General features: G+C 51.2%; 1 protein-coding gene across 3 annotated transcripts in view; it reads right to left on the bottom strand.

Moving 5' to 3' along the window:
• Positions 1-1,270: 1,270 nt before the first annotated feature.
• Positions 1,271-18,533, bottom strand: part of ADAM19 (ADAM metallopeptidase domain 19) — a 58,281-nt gene continuing 41,018 nt past the window's right edge. For all 3 annotated transcript variants that reach the window (XM_075900625.2, XM_089769439.1, XM_075900627.2), the window contains 11 exons: positions 14,891-14,980; positions 10,816-11,011; positions 9,970-10,078; positions 8,450-8,654; positions 7,654-7,731; positions 6,548-6,656; positions 6,301-6,442; positions 5,270-5,351; positions 4,080-4,310; positions 2,242-2,367; positions 1,271-1,613 (listed from right to left, as the gene is read on the bottom strand). In XM_075900625.2, coding sequence (XP_075756740.2) covers positions 1,566-1,613; positions 2,242-2,367; positions 4,080-4,310; positions 5,270-5,351; positions 6,301-6,442; positions 6,548-6,656; positions 7,654-7,731; positions 8,450-8,654; positions 9,970-10,078; positions 10,816-11,011; positions 14,891-14,980 — 1,416 coding nt within the window. In that variant the 3' untranslated portion in view covers positions 1,271-1,565. The remainder of the gene's footprint in view (positions 1,614-2,241; positions 2,368-4,079; positions 4,311-5,269; positions 5,352-6,300; positions 6,443-6,547; positions 6,657-7,653; positions 7,732-8,449; positions 8,655-9,969; positions 10,079-10,815; positions 11,012-14,890; positions 14,981-18,533) is intronic.

The raw sequence follows: 18,533 nt of genomic DNA, 5'->3' as shown, positions 1-18,533 counted from the left end.
CCTACAACCACGCCTTCTGTTTAAAGTGCACAAGGACAAGTGCCTGCTTCAGGCCAGCTAGAGGAAAGTCTGGATTCAATCAGCTGTCCAACAAAAGCACCATGTGGTGTAGAAGTCTTCCATGACTTTAAAGTTACATTTCTTGCTGGGCTGGTGACCAGGTACCCACGCTGCATTGTATTGCTCAGCACAGAATGGAGGCCCATGGGCTGTATACAGTGCGGCTGTGTCTAGACTGGCAAGTTTTTCCACAAAATCATCTGATTTTGCGGAAAAACTTGCCAGCTGTCTACACTGGCCGCTTGAATTTCCGCAAGAACACTGACGATCTCATGTAAGATCGTCAGTGTTCTTGCGGAAATACTATGCTGCTCCCGTTTGGGCAAAAGTCTTTTTCCGAAAGACTTTTGTGCAAAAGGGACAGTGTAGACAGCACAGTAATGTTTTCCGCAAAAAAGCCCCGATCACGAAAATGGCGATCGGGGCTTTTTTGCGGAAAACCGCGTCTAGATTGGCCACGGACGTTTTTCCGCAAAAAGTGCTTTTGCGGAAAAGCATCCTGCCAATCTAGACGTGCTTTTCCGAAAATGCTTTTAATGGAAAAGTTTTCCGTTAAAAGCATTTTCGGAAAATCATGTCCGTGTAGACGTAGCCAGAGTGTTCTGGCCTGGTTAACTCCGGCACCATGTTCCAGCAGGGAGGTTCCATCACATGGCCTCTATTTTAACTCCATTTGACTGTTCAGGACCTTGTCTAGAGTCTAAACCCAGCTGGTAAGCACAGAATTCAGTGGCATTTCCTCAACAAGACAAGACGGGGTAGAATGGAGCAGTTAATGCAAAACATCTGGCTGGTGGTGATGGAAAGGGTCTTGCTAGGGATGGTCCAGTGGGGAGGAGATTCCAGTCCCAACTCATCAGAAAGACCATCACGGCACCTTTTCCACTGTTTCCTTCCACACTGCTGCCCCATTGCTCAAAGCCCAGGGAAACAGATGTGGTTGAACACCCTGGCAGCTATATGGCATTCACAGATAGACACACAAGCTAGCCGTAGTGCCTCACCTGTCAAATCCAATAGCTGACACATTCAGATCACTTGCCCTGGAGCATGCAATTGCTGATGACACGTAGAGTTCTATATACTCATCGAGCAGGGGTGGCCATGTCATGCCCAGGGTATTACCGAGACAAGGTGGGCAAGGCAAAATCTTTCAAAATACAGAGTGCTCTCTCTCCCCAACCCCGCTTCTGCACTATAAATTGCACAATAACATTTCACTGCTATTTTAAACAAGTAACATCTGTACAAAGGCACCGCAGGCTTATACTGATGCAATTCCCACTGGTGTCACTAAGCATTGCTCCTGCCTTCACCAGGACTGGTAGTTCTGTCTCTTTAGGTAGGTGGGACATACGGGGCTAGGGAGCGGTGATCAAGCATTGCACGTAACCTGAGAGTCTTCTATCTGGTTGCCGGGACATCCAGGTCCTTGTGAGATCCCAAGTCGGTTTGGAAAGAACCCGTGTTTAGCTGGACGACTTGGCACGCAGAGTGCCTGGCCATCATTTCTGCAAGGCATTTGCTCCTCCGGCTGGCTTCACTGTTGGGTTCTGGTGTGGAGAGTTACAAGACAAAAAGAGACAGTGAGAGACGTTTTTATGAAAAAGAAAAAGCTTCCCACGTGTTCTAATTCAGCTCAGACCACAGGGGGCAGGCGAAGCTGTCTTAGTTCAGATACAGTGCCCAACAGAAGAAGGATGGCAGACAGGAACCTTGGCATAGTCATGCCAGTTAAGACCTGAATTCCACCTCTAGCAGTGGCCCGTATCAGACACTTCCCAGGAATACACGAGAATCCCCACAATGGACACTTCTAGGGAAAGTTCCTTCCTAGCCCCTTGTAGATAGAGGCTGGATTCAGACATTATATTAAGGTTCCATTTAGAAGGGTGAATCAATGACTAACATGCTAAGGGCATGTTACATAGATGAGTACTGTGTCCTAAGCAAGAAACCAAGAAACAAAAAAAGTTTTGCGCAAAAGGACTTTTGCTCGAACAGGAGCAGCATAGTATTTCCACAAGAAGCACTCATTTCAGTGTTCTTGCGGAAATTCAAGCGGCCAGTGTAGACAGCTGGCAAGTTTTTCCGCAAAAGCAGCTGATTTTGCGGGAAAAACTTGCCAGTCTAGACACAGCTATTATATTCTCTTCTGTGTTCCTTTGTAAGAAGCTCTACCTCTGCTGGTGGCTGGTGTCGTCCTGCATGCCTTCCAGAAGCAGGTGGTGGCAGCACTGTGGTGTTAATTCTTGGCACGGGATTAGCCGGCAAAGCTTTCTGCGGTGGGCGGGGCCTGGCAGTGTCCTAAGCAGGAAACAAAGAGCATGTTCAGGAAGGGCACATCTCTGGTCAACTCTATGAGGCCCCCAACCTCAGGACGTAAGGGAGGTTTGCAGCCAACCGCACAGATTTAACCCTTTCCTGGCCATTGTCATGCATGACTGCGGTTACTGGGAGCCTCAAAACCCACGTGTTGCCTCAGCACAAACCTGTGGCTGGCCCTGATGCAGACTGTTAGCACACACAGCACCACCCTCGTTTGCCCGGAGCTCTGCACCTAAAGCACTGACGGTGATTTCACCCGCCCTGCCCTGCCTCCAGTTTTCCCCCCTCATCACAAAAGTTGGGGAAGCCGTTAGCGGAGAGCTCCTGAGCATCTACTCAATTTCCTGGCTCGTGTTGCTTGCTGGGGCTGTTACTCAATGGCGCGTAAGTAGGCTTTGAATCCAATACTCCCCGGGTGCCTTGTTCGCCAAAATGTGCGACTGGCAGATGGTCCGGGTCTCAGAGGATCTGCATCAGCCCCCAAGAAGAATAGCAAACTTTGCTCTGAAAATGAAACCACTCCAAAAGGGGGGTGGGGGAGCGAAGGCCAATGACAGCACGAACCTGTCCCCTCTGGAGGCCTGAACTCAGGTCTGCCTGAGGTCACAATGGAGGGGCCAGGCTGGCTCAGGGGATGGGCAACGGGCGATGGAATTGTCCATCTGGAGGCTACAGGCTTGGATCTGGCTTCTGACTGACTCCCCTCCTCCTCCCACGGGTGGTCTCAGCATTGAGGCTGAGGACTGAACAGACATGGGGAGAGAATCACAGAACCATTGTCCTAGACCTGGAAGGGACCTTGAGAGGTCATCAAGTCCCATCCCCTGCCCTCAGGGCAGGACCAAGCACCGTCTAGATCATCCCTGACAGGTGTCTATCTAACCTGCTCTTCAATATCTCCAGGGATGGAGATTCCACCACCCCCCTAGGCAACTTATTCCAGTGTTTAACCACCCTGAGAGTTTGGAAGTTTTTCCTAATGTGCAACCTAAACCTCCCTTGCTCCAATTTAACCCCATTGTTTCTTGTCCTATCTTCAGAGGTCAAGGAGAACAATTTTTTTCCTTCCTTGTAACACCCTTTTAGATCCTTGAAAGCTGCTATCATGTCCCCTCTCAGTCTTCTCTTTTCTAAACTACACAAGCCCAATTCTTTCAGTCTTCCCTCATCGCTCATGTTTTCTAGACCTTCCATCCTTATTGCTGCTCTTCTCTGGATCCTCTTCAATTTCTCCACATCTTTTCTGAAATGTGGTGCCGAGACACAATCCCGTGAAGTATTATCATTGAAAATTCACCCAGCAAAGGGACATTATCAACTGCAGCATGGAGCAGCAGGACCATGTTTGCAATCCTCTGCCCTGGGAACAGGTAGAACTGAATTCATTCTCCACAGCTCATCTCAGGAGGTTTGAATGAAACCAAGAGAACCGCGTCCCTGGTGGGTCCATCCCGCCATCTCCTGTGCACAGTTTTGCTCGGTGTGTGCTCCGAAGAGGCCCACCTCAGAGAGCACAGGGTGGGGGAAAAGCATCAACTGAGCTACATTAGGGACCGTGAGCCACTGGCCTTTGCACCACGCCCTGTGCTAGCGAGCATCATAACTCTACTGCTGCCATGCGCAGAACTGGGGGCCCTTTCCAATTGCCGTGAAGAGCAGATACATGGCTCATTTCAGTGTGATTCCTTTACCTGTGGGACCAGGAGTTTTGGAGCAGGGGGTGGTGGTCTGCTCGGAGGAAGCCGCCGGGCAGCATCCTTCGGAATCCCATCTTCTTGATGCGCAGGACCAAAGGGTTTGCTGGTGTGGAGGCTGTGGCCAGCTGGGAGAGCAGGCGGTGGCTGCTTGTGAATTTTGAGATCTGGGGCTGGCTGGGGGTGAAGCACAGCAGGTTTCGATGGGATTTCAGGGGCATAGGTAGCCTGCAGACAAGTCACACAAACACCAGGTGTTATTTCCACATCAGACATGCTGCCCTCTACATTCATTGTCACACCCCTCTCTTTCTTCCACTGCAATGCAGTGGAAACTGCTGACTATAGCATTCTGAACTGACCAAGTATATCTGAACTTGCCAGGTATATCTAGCAAGTGTTAATTGTTTTCGCTCATTTTGCCTTTAGCCCAGACTACACCGGGACGTTTACAAGAAGCGTCAGCAATGGGTGCACTGAATAATGTGGAAAGCTTTGGTTGGGATTTTTGCCAGAAGAAGTAAGGTGCTCATAGAGTGGTAGGACTGGAAGGGACCTTGAGAAGTCATCGAGTCTGGTCCCCTACCCTTACGGCAGGACTAAGTATTATTTAAACCATCCCTGACAAGTGTCAGTCCATCCTGCCCTTAAAAATCTCCCATGATGGAGATTCCATCAGCTCCATAAAGCAATTTATTCCTGTATTTAACCATCCTGGCAGGATTTTTTCTATAACATCCAGCCTCGGGCTCCCATCCTGCAATTTAAGCCCATTTCCTCTGGTCCTATCCTCAGAATGAGAAGAAATTTTCTCCTTACCCCTTGTAACACTCTTTTAGTTATTTGAAAACAGTTATTATGTCCCCCCTCAGTCTTCTCTTCTACACACCATACAAGCCCTGTTATTTCAATCTTCCCTCACAGGCCATGTTTTCTAGACCTTTCATCATTGTTGTTGCTTTCTGGACTTTCTTCAGTTTGTCCACATCTTTCCTGAAACGTGATGCCCACTGGACACAATCCTCCAGCGGAGGCCTAATCAGAGCAGAGCAGAAGAATGACTTCTCGTGTCTTGCTCACGAGCCCTGCTAGCACGTCCCAGAATGATGTGGAGACAGAAGCAGACTATGCCTAGCACTAGGGCTGAACCGTGCCTCGGGGTAGGTTTCCGGTGTCTTTGTCGCTACCTTTCTCCGCTCCTGCGGGGGGTTCAGTTTGAAGGTTGGATTTGAATGGCCATTCGCACCATACTGATCTGGGGCAGCAGCACTGCGGGCAATCGAGGAGAGAGAAGGGAAGAAGGGAGTTATTTCCTTCATGCATTTTCTCTTTCTTTCTTTGCCTAAATTCCAACAAAAAGTTTCAGCAGAATTTGAAAACAACATCGACCATCCCAGTCAGCCTGTTTATCCATGTCCCCTTTTAGTGACGAAACCAGGGGTGGGCAAGATATGACCCGTGGGCAGAATTCGGCCCATCAAGCTGTTTGATCCAGCCCATGGCCTGCCCTGCCACTCCCCTGCTCCCAAGCCAATTGAGAGCTGGGGGCGGGAGGGGTATGTGTGCCAAGTCATTGACTATTCAAAGCAGCTAGCAGCTCCTCCCCCCTGTGCCAACAAGGGGCAGGTGGCACCTAGAAGGCTCTGCCCATTTCTGCCCAAGGCCCTGCCCCTTCTGGGGTGGAGTTGGCCCTTGACTGCAGTCAACATCTGTGAAGTGGCTCCCCTGCAAAAATTATTGCCCACCCTTGGACTAAACTTTACTACCTAAACTGCTATTAAATTAAAATAAATAGATAGATTGCCTATCTCCTAGAACTGGAAGGGACCTTGAAAGGTTATTGAGTCCAGTCTGCTGCTTTCACAGCAGGACCAAGTACCATCCCTGATGCATTTTTGCCCCAAATCCCTAGATGGCCTCTACACGGATTGAGCTTGCAGCCCTGGGTTGAGCAAGCCAATGCTCAAACCACTGAGCTACGCCTCCGCCCCAAATGAGAGCCACGGCCATCTGTGTCTTTCATTAGTGGCCAAGACAACCGCCAACGGGAACATTCTGTGAAATGTCGGAGTTCTGTCCACTGAGTGACATGTGTGACATCAACCTTCTTTAGTGCATGACCAGGAGACGGATAATTAGCTACAGGAATGGTCTGTGAGTTTTCTTCTCGCTGACCCTGCAAAGCTTTGGGAGAAAGGGAGGCAAAGAATAATCCCACCCCAACTGTGAGCTCCTCTTTGAAGGGAGGATGGTCTGCTTCAGAGGCCCGAGTCTGTCCCTCCATTTGTAGCAAAACGCAACCGCGATTCCGATCAAAAGCAAGATGGAAACCAGGACGCCTGCTAGCACTGGAGTTAGGCCTGAAAGCAAGAAAAGCAGAGTCAATCACTGTGTACGGCTCTTCCTTCCACCACCCACACTGCTGCTGTACGAGGGACCCGGGAGATAAAAGGAGTCACACCCACTTTGGTGCGGTAAGGGCCCACTGTCCAGGCTGCCTCCGTTCCCAGGCTGGTTGCAAAACGGGGGTGCCCATCCGCTGTTGCAGTGGCAGTTCTTGTTGCTGTTGCACACCTGTGTTGGGAACAGATAAGGACTTTATCCAGCGCCCCAAGAATCCACACACAGCAAGCAACCAAACACCAGCCGCCAGCCCCTCATGTGGGCCACATGTGAGAGACTTTCCAAGGCACCAGTTAGGAGCTAGGCGCCCTGTCACACGAATGGGAGTCTGATGAAGAAGCAGGAGACCACGGGAGTTTATGTTAACGGTGACACCTGAATGCGGGGCTGGCCTTAGGGGCCAGCTTTTTCCTGCTTTTGCGGAAAAACTTGCCAGCTGTCTACACTGGCTGCTTGAATTTCTGCAAGAACACTGACTTCCTACTGTCTGAAATCAGCGCTTCTTGCGGAAATACTATGCTGCTCCCGTTCGGGCAAAAGTCCTTTTGCGCAAAGCAGTGTAGACAGCTCAGATTTGTTTTGCGCAAAAAAGCCCCGATTGCGAAAATGGCGACGTAGCCGGAGTGTATGGGGCCCTACACAGTACAATTAAATTGGTGTCCCTCTGCTTGATGGCAGCCACGTGAAGGGACACGATTTTTTAGAGACGTGATTTGATAATCTGCAGCAATGCATTCATATTTTTAAGGCTAATTTAAAACAAAGATCCTGTAGACTCACATGGTTTATTCAGAAATGGACAGTAGAGAACTGTTAATTGGCTTCAGGACCACTTGAACGGCTCTTTCACAGGCTCAGTGTTCTGCTCATAGGCCTGCTAAAAGGCTGTTTTACTTTTAAGTTATCTCGCTTATCTCCGGAAGACTTTCCAGGCTGCAGCAGCCACAGAACAGGGATAGGAAGAGGGAGATGGGTGAACACTAAAACCCAGCGGTGCCCCAGATTTGCAGGTGCCCTGTGCAGCTGCGTATTCTGCGTGTGGGTAAGAACGGCCCTGTCGGACCTGGCTTTTTAAAGTATGAATAGCTCCCCAAACACCTTGTACAAATGTAAAGGGACTTGTCTACCCCAGCCATGCCTGAAATGGAGAAAAGGCAGAAAGACTCACTCCCCGGCCATGGCACTTCTTCCTACAGCCTTCAGACTTAAAGATGGATGCGTTCCTGCAGTGTCCCTCGAAGCAAACCTGTGGGAGCACAAACCGAACGCCCTGTCAGCTCTCTGGGGGAGGGACCATGTCATTGTTCCATGTTTGTACAGCACCTGGTGCCGGGGGGGGGCTCTGGTTATGACTCCTGGGGGCTACCAGAGTACAGGTAACAATAATGTCAGAACCGAAGTCACAGCCAACAGTGATGTTTGGCTGGTCCCCAAGCAACTATCTATCTCCGCCCCCGCCCCAGTGAATGGGATAGCAGACGCGCAATGGAGAAACTGAGGCTAAGAAGCCAGCTGACTTGCCCAAAGCCACACCGCCAGCCTGTGGGAGAACAGCTGGTGTTGGCTCTCAGCCTCTAGCCTGGAGCTTGTCGTTCTAGGCCACGCCATCCCAGACCCAGATCTAACACTGTCCCCCTCTATCCACTTGGCAAAGACCTAAGGCATGGGTGGCCCTTTGATACCAATGAATAAAGGAGCTGCCTTCTGCTGTGTGAGAGAGGGAACTGTTAGAAACTGGACTGGGAGGGATCTCCGCAGACTTCATGTCCAGCCCCTGGTGTAGCAGGTAACCTGCTAGGGATAGAGTGTTCTCTCTCAGCAGGCCCACAGAAGCTGTGCTGTAGGAAGCTGCTCCCGTGACATAGGTAAAAATTCTCCAGAAAGAATTGAAGCATCCCAGAACATTTTCCAGCTGGCAAAGCCCCGCCCCACCCAACAGCACCGTGGTACACGCCAGGACCTACGTGATTGTCCCCACACTTCGTTCCTGTCATCACCAGGCCAGGGTCCAGCATATCCCCTTCGCTCTCTTCAGCACCGTACACGTGGGTCCCCCGGCACTGGATCTGCCTTCCCTTCACCTGGATCGTTGTGTCTATCGGGACAGCCCGGGAGTCCAGTGGTTTGGAAGCCGAGCTCTGGCACTGAATCTTCCCGCATTTTGCATCTCTGTTGGAAAAGCGGCGACAAGAAAGCAGGTCGCCTCCTGCCTTCTGCTTAACGTCTCCACTTTATCCCCACAAGATTAAGAACATTCACATTAAAATGAACAGATTTGAGGGAGGCACCGACCCATTTCTGAGCTCACAGCAAGACAATAGCATTCTTTGGCTCCCTGGCAATAGCCACTCCAAGCCATCTAAAGGAACAATCCTAAGGAGACAGGCCCACTGGTCACCATTTCATCTGTGTCATAAACAGGCCAGATTGCAGGGCACTTCGCCCCAACCTGGGTTAAGAATGGACGGCCACGGAGATAAACAGGAAGCTGCCTTTTAGCTGTTATAAATATTGGGCCTGGACGAATAACGGGAAACAAAAATTTCCTCCTCCGTTTACTGTTGGAATAAAAAACCAGCTCGACAGTTGTTTGAGAAGTGGGGGGGGATGGTAGCAATCTCAGCCTTTTTTCTTCAAAATTCAGAGGGGTTTTTGGTTAAAATCTTTATATTTGAGAAACTACCAGCTGCCCACATAGCTAGCAATGCTACTACAGGTGGAACCTCTCTAGTTCAGAACTCTCTGGTCCAGAAACTGGTCTGGCATGATGTTAGTGAGCCGGATGACCATTTATCATGGGTGTAGCCAAGTTTCCCGCGGTCCCAAAAAGTTTGTTTTCAGCCCCCAGTCCTGGCTCTCAGGGTGTGTCTAGACTACAGGGTTTTGTCCACAAAAGTGGACTTTTGTCGACAAAACTATACCTGCGTCCACACTGCCTTTGAGTTATGTCGACATAAGGTCAACAAAACTCAGCAGTTTTGTCGACGTATGTCAACCTCATTCTACGAGGAATAACGCCTTTTGTTGACAGAGTTCTTGCTTTGTCGACAGAACTGGATGTCGTCTAGACGCTCTTTGTCAACAGAAGCTTTGTCGACAGTATCTGTCGACAAAACCCTGTAGTCTAGACATACCCTCAGTGTTCTGTGCTGTTATTTAGCTCTAATTTACCCCTGAATGTCTTCTCGGGGCCCAGTAAGCAGCGGAAGTGTTGGTAATGCTGCTAGACAATATTGACCTCCTCTGGTCCGGCAAATTCTCTCGTTCGGAACCAGTCAGGTCCCGAGGGCGCCGGACTAGAGAGATTCAACCTGTATCATAAAGAAGGGCACAGATCGAACTGGGATGGGGAGGACTGGCTGCAGGGAGAGGGTATTAATACCAGCAGAGGGTAGTTTGCTTTCCTCTGGTGGCCTGTATCTTAGCAGGGTATGGAAACATCACTTCTCTACTAGCAAGTAAGAGCTGCCCTTCTGCCTCCTACCTTGTCTCACACTTCCTGTACGTGCCGGAGGGATCCTTCCCACAGTTCCCATAGGTGTCCCCGGCAGCGTTAACCTTCTCAAAGCACAGGTCAGGGGCGGGCCTCGCTCCTGTGTGGAAGAGACGGGTGCGACTGACTCTTGGAGAAGCGGTGGCTACCTCAAACCCTGCACTTATTCCTTCTTTCCCGACAAGTTGACGGGGGAGAACCTATTTGCTACTTCTGCCCTGTGAGCACTGCAGCTGAGGTTTTCCAGCAGAGTGGGTGGTCGGGGACCAGTCCTCTGCTGGAGGGCAGCCCCCTAGGGATGTAACAAATGGCCGGAATGCTGAGCACAGCTGGAGCTTTCTGGCTGTCACTGATATATTTGTACCAGCATTTGCATTGGTACTTCCCTCCAGCCCCATTGGCTTCCATTGAGTCACATGGTACACTCAAAATTCTGTGCTTGTGAGGTCAGAATCTGTCACCATAGACATAGACCATGTCCTCTGTTGCATCTGTTGTCCGATAAACAAGGGCAGAGGCAGTACAAGCTTCTGTGTGCGACCCCTGCCCTATTCCTCGGCCCTGCCTGGCCACTGCTGGAGACTGTTATGGGGAGGCAGCATCCTCTAGCATCCAGAGCACTGGCCTACAAGACAGGAGACTTAGAGCAAATTCCTGGAGCACCTGCTGTGCTGCTGTGTGACCTTGGGCACTTCATATTGCCTCTTCGTGCCTCTGTTTCCCCTCCTGTCCTTTGTGCGTCTCAGGAGAACAACAATCACCATCTAAAGCAGACGCTCAGTCTCGCATAGACCATCTGGCCACGGAGCCTGTTGCTCTGGAAGAGGCTCTCCTTACCCGGCCCCCAGAGCTCCAGGCACTGCTGCTCGTGCGTGAGGCACATGCCGACGTAGCAGTACGCCCGCCCCCCTGCGCACGGCGTCCCGTCCATTTGGTAGAAGTTGACGGGGCAGAAGGCTGACTTGCCAGTGCAGTGTTCTGGCAGGTCACAGGGTCCAGAGGTCTCCCTGCAGAGAGTTCCTGGAGCCACCAGCTGAAGAGATGGAAGGGGGAAAAAAATCAGGGATGATTTTAGTGGCACCAGAGCTGTTTTAAGAAGGAGGGACTGAGCTGCACCTCTCACTGCCCCAGGCTTGGGCCACAACTAGAGGTACCAACTCTCCCAGACTGGATGGACCAGACACAGTAGAGTCTGGCTGGGAGACTTGGCCACCTAAGCATAACAGGAGGCAGCTGTGGGGCCCTGGGTTGAGGCTGGGAGCAGAGTCCTGGGCTGGCAGCAGGACCCCAGGTAGCAGCGGAGCCTCCTGGGCCGGTGGCCTGCACCACGGGGGCAGCAGACTGCAGAGCCCAAGGGGAGGGTGGGTGGGAGGATCCCAGTGGGTGGCAAAGCCAGCAGGGCTGGTGGGAGGCCAAAGGGGCCACCTGGAAGCTGGACTCGGGACTGGCAGAGCCAGTGGATGGCCGGCCCTTGGGTGTGGGGAAGCCGGGTGCAAAACTATGGGGTTCTATACTCTTACTTCCCACACCGATGGATTTCTTCTTGCTTGACTGCAACAGGGTTTTGCTTCTCTATGGTAAAAAACCCGACAAACTGTCTAATCCAGCCATCCCTCATCTCTTCGTCTTAGCCACCGACACCTCAATTGACCCTCAATAACTAGCTAAGACTTGTTCAAAAGCGAGTTTGTTTGTTTGAGCCCTTCCCTACCACTGGTGAGCATGAGGTGGGCAAAGTACAGTGCTGTGATGCAGTTGAATCTCTCCTCGCGGGCAGCATGGCTGGGAACCCAGAGAGGTTGTTATGGGCATAATGTCACTACAAGACGATTGTGCACAACATCTTTTCCAGGAAGTGAGCTAGCGTGAAAATTGTTGCCTCTCGTCACTCAGATAGAGACAGCTGCGGGGCTTTGAGTTTGGAAGTTGGGCTCCAAAACTAGAGACCTGTTCCCACAAGATCTAACAAGACAGCAGAACTGTGACTTGAGAAAAGCGGTCGGGTCATTCCAATAGAGGGCTCTGCTCAACATCTAATACATATTTTAGAGTTTGTCTGTCTGTTCAAGAATTCCTCCTACAGGGTAGGAGCCAGGACCACCAAGTTTGGTGTACAGCTTCCTCTTGAGCTTAACTTAAAGCACAAACATAAACATAACAGGTTTTGGTTGTGCCAGAAAAATGGGATGTGCTTGGAATGGGATTGCTTCTCATAAAACTATACAGAAAAGAGACAGAATCAGCAAATCAAGGACGTTCTTCAAAACTAATATAACCCAGGGAATGTTGAAAGAGACTGAACCAAGATGAGCCAGAAAAATAGGATCAACCTGGAATAGGATTGGTTCTCAATGACCCTTACAGAAAAGAGATAAAATGGAGAAATGTGGAGTAGTGCTCTGTTTTGGCCCAGATAAATCAATGATTACGGTTTGAAAACTAGAAGAAAATGTTATTGGAAACCAAATTGACTATAGCCCTTTTTTTAAAAACACAACAAATGATAAGAGTTTATAGGGATGAAGAAAAAATACACTTGATGGACTTCCCATTTTTTTTAAAATTACCAAAAAAAATTCAACAGAAAAATTTGAACAATCCCCTTTCTAAAAGAAATCTGAAATAAAAATTAACTTCATAAAAATAACACTATGTTTGAAAAATGCCATCCTTTCAATAAAGCATGCACATTTTCCTTTTATTAAAAAACTTAATTGAAGTAAGAACCTGAGCAATGCCGGGTAAATCTGCAAGTGTATTTATATATTTACACACATCTTCAGTCCTCCTCATATCCCCTGCGTTGAACATAAGTGATCCCTGGCGGCAGAGTTTACACCCACTGATCCAGCCCAGGGCGTTGTCAGCAGAACTCCAGACCTCTACACCCAGACTCAGAAGGAGTTTAGACAACCAGACTATTCTGACCTGCGGGATCCAGACACCACCGCACACCCTGCAGCCTGGAGTGTCTCCAGTTAGCTGCTGAGCTAGAGGAACTAAACTGTGCACTAGAAGGTTAAAGGCCAACATCCAGTCTAATCCCCATGAGGAAAATGCTCCTTGCTCTCATGTGCAGGTTTCTCCTTGGATCCAGTTTCCCTCTTTCAGCAACCAATGGCGTAACCCCCAAAAGGTCAATAAGCTGGTGACATAATCAACCGGGGAACCGGCATGCTCAGCCCTGCTGTGCCAGTTGTCTTCTTGGAAACAGCTTGGCCCTTGATGTGGATTAACCCTTGGTGCTCACAGCCCGGCACCAGTGTAAGCAAGAATAGATGGCGTGAGTCTCCCCAGGGGATGGAAGGTGGAAGAGAAGGGGTGAAAACAGTGACTTCTCCGCTGCTTAGACTGCACGTGGTTTTAAATTGCAAAAGTCTGCAGCGTTCACTCCACGGCTCATGGGAGAGGCTACAGGCGGTAACCAATGGACAGGGTCTGAATCTAACTGCCGCTCTGCACAAGTCGATCAGACGCGTCATACCGCATGGGGATGGAGCGATGAACTAACCTGCGTCATGCACTGAAATCCCAGGCTTACAGACAACAAAGAATTGCAAAGACGACTAGCCCAGCGGTTTTCAAACTTTTTTTCCCATGACCCAGTTGAAGAAAATCATTGATGCTGCGACTCAATAGAATTTGACTGGAGTGTGGGCTGCGGGGTGGGGCTGAGGATGGAGCTTTGGGCTGTCGGAGGGGGCTTTGGCTTGAGGGGGGTCAGGGCTGGGGCAGGAGGGGGTTACCTTGAGCGGCTCCCTGTCAGCGGTGCAGCGGGGGGGCTAAGGCAGGTTCCTGCCTCTCCTGGCACCCCAGAAGCAGCCAGCAGCAGGTTCCCAGCCAATGGGAGTGCGGAGCTAGTGCTCTGGGCAGGGGCAGTGAAGGGAACCCTGTGCGCTCCTCCGCCCCCCAACTTAGAAGCCAGGCTTGAAGCTGGCTACTTTTGGGGCGCAGCACAGTCTGTGGTACCAGGCCAGCTGCCTTATCCCCCCCACTGGTCACTGATCCCCCTGCAGCAATGAGACCCAGCGCCCGACATTCCACTACCCAGTGCTGAGTTGCGACCCCTAGGTTGAAAACCCCTGGGCTAGACATACTGTCTCTCTTCACTGTTGGGGATCCAACATTAGGTACCCCAAGAGCAGTTCTTTGAGCACCCAGGCTCTGAAAATCCAGCCCCATTAATGGGTGCCCCAAACCACGCCTCACTCTGGAAGATCTTTGGCCTATATTGCTGACAAGCTTAGGGCCTCGGGAGTCGGTACAGAAGCCTGGATTTGCTCCCTCCTCTTCCTCCGCATTTCTCAAAGCAAACCGTAGAAGGCGCTGGCGTCAAAGACAGCCTCTGCCTCTGTGCCCGAAGCCGGTGACGGGCAGCGAGCAAAGCGGCGATGAACGCAGATGTCTCATTCCTGAGCGAGATGAGCTTGTTGGACTTCTCCCCCCCCACACACCGATGGCCCCACCGTTGATTGCAGGCCCAAAATCAGGCGGCTGGGATGGGAAACTCTCCCTGGAGCATGGCCAGGACTCTGGGGGAGCAGGGAGCTATCGGTCGGTGTCTGGGTGGTGCCTACCACCAGGATACCTGTTGCCTTTGGACTGGAGGTGGGGATACTGGTCTAGGAGAAGGCTCCTGTACTGAAAATGCGCGGGTTATATACAAGCCGTAAAGCATTTGACAGTGATAAATCCAAGCCGCCGGGGGGGGGGGGGGTGAACCAGGGGGCATAAGCAAGATGCACCGGCATGAGGGAGAGAATCCAAACAGTGCTACTCGCGTCGTTTCAAATCACTGGAGAAAGGAGCCAAGGCCTCAATTTGGGGCCCTTGCTCCTCTCTCCGTCTGCATCCCCCTGCCCCTCCCCAGGTCCAGCAGCGCCTCGCAGGGGAAGGTGCGACAGGGCCCAACCTTGCACTGGTGGCAGCAGGTCCCGTGAGCACACTCGGCGCCGGGTTTCAGGGAGCAGTCGGCGGCATTGCAGCAGGGATTCCTGCAGTCCTGGGGGAGAGGAAGAAGAGACGCGCGGGGTCGAGGAGGCTGATGTGCAGATGGAGCTGAGCACACTCACATGTCCAGGTGGCCGGCCGGCTCTCCCCCTCTTGAGGACCCAGGGTATCTGCTGGCCTTCCTCTCCCTGCACCGTCAGCGCCACTGGCCCCTCCAGAAATCCCCGCCCTGGTCTTCCCGCAGCACTGCCAGAGCCATTGAACGGTCCAGGGTAGCAGCCCCGTGCTCCACGGGGAAGCCCACAGCAGCCGTGGCAGCCATCCTATGGATGGAGCCCAGAGCGGCCTGGGTTCCTGGGGGGCGGGGCCTGGCACACGGTCCAGCCCCCACACACTGCTGCGGTGGGAGCTGAAGCAACCCGGCCACCTGCTCTGCTCTGCCACCCATCTCCCGTCGGCTGCGCTCGGCGTCATTGTGGAAGCAGGAAGCGAGCGCCCCGGCCCTAAGACACTCTGCTTCCCAACAGCAGCCGACTGCCACGCAGCAGAACGGAGCAGGCGGTCGGGTCGCTCCCATAACATAAGAACTGGGATTTGCTGAATGAAATTAATAGGTAGCAGGTTTAAAACAAACAAAAGGAAGTGTTTCTTCACACAACACACAGTTGGGGGGCTGGACTCGATGACCTCCTAAGGGCTTTTCCAACCCTATGATTCTTTGATTAACCTGTGGAACTCCTTGACAGATGATATTGTGAAGGCCAGGACTTTAACGGGATTCCAAAAAGAGAGAGATAAACTCATGGAGGGCAGGTCCATCAATGGCTACTAGCCAGGATGGGTAGAGATGGTGCCTCTAGCCTTTGTTTGTCTGGGGCTGGGAATGGACGACAGGGGAGGGATCACTTGATGATTCCCTGTTCTGTTCACTCCCTCTGGGGCACCTGGTATCGGCCACTGTTGGCAGACAGGACATGGACGAGATGGACCTTTGGTCTGACCTAGTCTGGCTGTTCTTATGTTCTTGTGCTCCGGCTCCTGCCACTGCAGTGAGTACTTGGGGGGGGAGGGGGGCTGTTGGTGCCCTCCCATCCCCCAAGGTTCTCCTGCTTATGTTGCTTGGAGGAGGGGGCTTTGAGCAAGGGGGCAGGGCAGGGAAGGGGCAGGGTGGGGCTGGAGCAGAGGTGGGGCGAAGGCTGCCCTGTGTCCCACACCTCAGACACTGGGGGAGAGGGGTTGCCCCGGACCCCACCCACCCTAGGGACGTCCCTGCTGGCAGTCGTATGCTATTGCTCCCCCCCCCCCCCCCGCCGCTAACGAATGGACAGTTACTCATGCTGCGTGCATTTCGATTGGTGGCTCTGGGCGGCTGGCCGCAAGAGGCCCCCTTCCACCCAGGGAGGACAACACGGAGAGGCACAGACCGGAAGGAGGTGACTTGACGTGCTCCACAATGCAGCAGCCCATGATCATGACAGCCAGACAGGCCAACGACAGGGCAGGAGAGGCCAGCGAGGCCTCGCCCTCCCTTCATCGGCTTTGGAGCTGGGCTCAAATGGATCCCGGATTCCAGATGCCTGAACTTCGGGGCTGCTTCAAAACCGAACCTACTTCTGGCTTTGCATTGCCGGTGACTCCCCTGCTTTGCATTAGGTCAGACCAGGTGTACTCAGAACTGGCTCTTACAAAGCACTTCTCGGTAGATCTCAAGCACTTCATCCCCCCCTAGCATTCACCCCATTTTACAGGTCGGGAAACCGAGGCTCAGACTGATTTGCATAAGGTTATCCAGCAGGCCAATGGCAGAGCCAGGAATAGAAGCTCAGTCCAATAAGCTAACAGCCTTTAATACACTGAACTCCCATCCTTCTGCTAAGGCAAATGCTTTTCTTATTTATATCCTTTGTCTATTGACACAGACTAACCATTCTGGGTTGGTTTTTAAAATACCGTCAGTGGTAAGTGTTTATGCCAAATATAGAAAGATACAGGCATCCGGCATGAACATAGCTTGCATGCTCTCCATACATGTCTCCTCCCTGCGTGCATACTGGATATTCCTTGCACATGCCTTTGGCCAAAAACTTTGCTGAATGCATAACCACTCCTGCAGGGTGCATCAGCAGGGTATAATCCTAACATATTCAGCACAGAACTCTTGTCACCTGAGCTACAGGTATTACTCCATTTACTGGTATCAGTAGTAGGCTCTTATCCTCTCTGTACATCCTCCACTAGAGGGGGATACAGCCTATTTAGCTACCATGTCACAAATACACCATAACTAGTTGCATGATGGTAGCCCCCCAGAGGTCCCTGTGAGGGTTAGGGATGTAATGTGTTATGTGCTGTACATACAGTCAGACAAGGTCTCCCTAAAGAACTTTGCACGCTGATGGACATGCTGTAACTCACACGCTAACTGTCCCGGGGTGGCACCTACACCACCTAGAGAGAGAAGAAAGAATTTGCTCTACAGCCTTCGCTGGGAGCCGGCTGGTTTTATAGCCTAAGCAGTAAGCTCCAGAGACCTGGGACCCTTAGGCTACATCTAGACTGGCATGATTTTCCGCAAATGCTTTTAACGGAAAAGTTTTCCGTTAAAAGCATTTGCGGAAAAGAGCGTCTAGATTGGCACGGATGCTTTTCTGCAAAAGCACTTTTTGTGGAAAAGCATCCGTGCCAATCTAGACGCTCTTTTCCACAAAAAAGCCCCAATCGCCATTTTCGCCATCGGGACTTTTTTGCACAAAACAAATCTGAGCTGTCTACACTGGCCCTTTTGCGCAAAAGCTTTGTGCAAAAGGACTTTTGCCCGAACGGGAGCAGCATGGTATTTCCGCAAGAAGCTCTGATTTCAGACAGTAGGAAGTCAGTGTTCTTGCAGAAATTCAAGCAGCCAGTGTAGACAGCTGGCAAGTCTATAACTTGCCAGTCTAGACACAACCTTGGAGTTCTGTGCAGGAGCCTCTACAGGTGGAGCTAAAAGCCAGCCAGCTCCCAGCTAAGGCTACGCAGCAAACTCACTTTCTCTTTGTAAGAGAGCTCAGTGCTACTCCATGGGACAGTGCACCACCCTCAGCAGGTGTGTGGGTTACAATTGCACCCATGGTAATTGTCCCTCACACACACACCTCCTGCACCTACCCAAGCTGAGCACGTGTAACCGTCACCTGGGGGATTTGAACCTGGGACCTCTGGATCTTAGTATAGGAGCCTTTACCCCAGAGGGCATGTCTAGACTGTGGGGTTTTTTTCGAAAGGAGATATGCAAAGTTGGTGCTAATTTGCATATCTTCTTCCGATCCCATTTTCGAAAGCGGGTCTTTCGAAAGTGAAAGTAGTCTGGATGCGGGTTTTTCAGGGGAAAAACCTTTTCCCAAAAAAACTTTCTTCCTAAAAAAAGGAGATGTGTGCGGTTTTTCAAAAAAGGAGGTATTTTTCTGAAAAAAAACCCACGTCCAAACTACTTCCACTTTTGAAAGACTCACTTTCAAAAATGCAATCGGAAGAAGATATTCAAATTAGCACCAAATTTGCATATCTTCTTTCTAAAAACCCCCCAGAAGTCTAGACATGCCTTGAGCTAAAAGCCAGCTGGCACT

The sequence above is a fragment of the Pelodiscus sinensis genome, chromosome 16 (genome assembly GCF_052426305.1).
Source record: "Pelodiscus sinensis isolate ZL-2025 chromosome 16, ASM5242630v1, whole genome shotgun sequence".
Taxonomy (NCBI): domain Eukaryota; kingdom Metazoa; phylum Chordata; order Testudines; family Trionychidae; genus Pelodiscus; species Pelodiscus sinensis.
The sequence above is the reverse complement of the archived record's forward strand: the minus strand, read 5'-3'. Positions and strand labels throughout refer to the sequence as shown.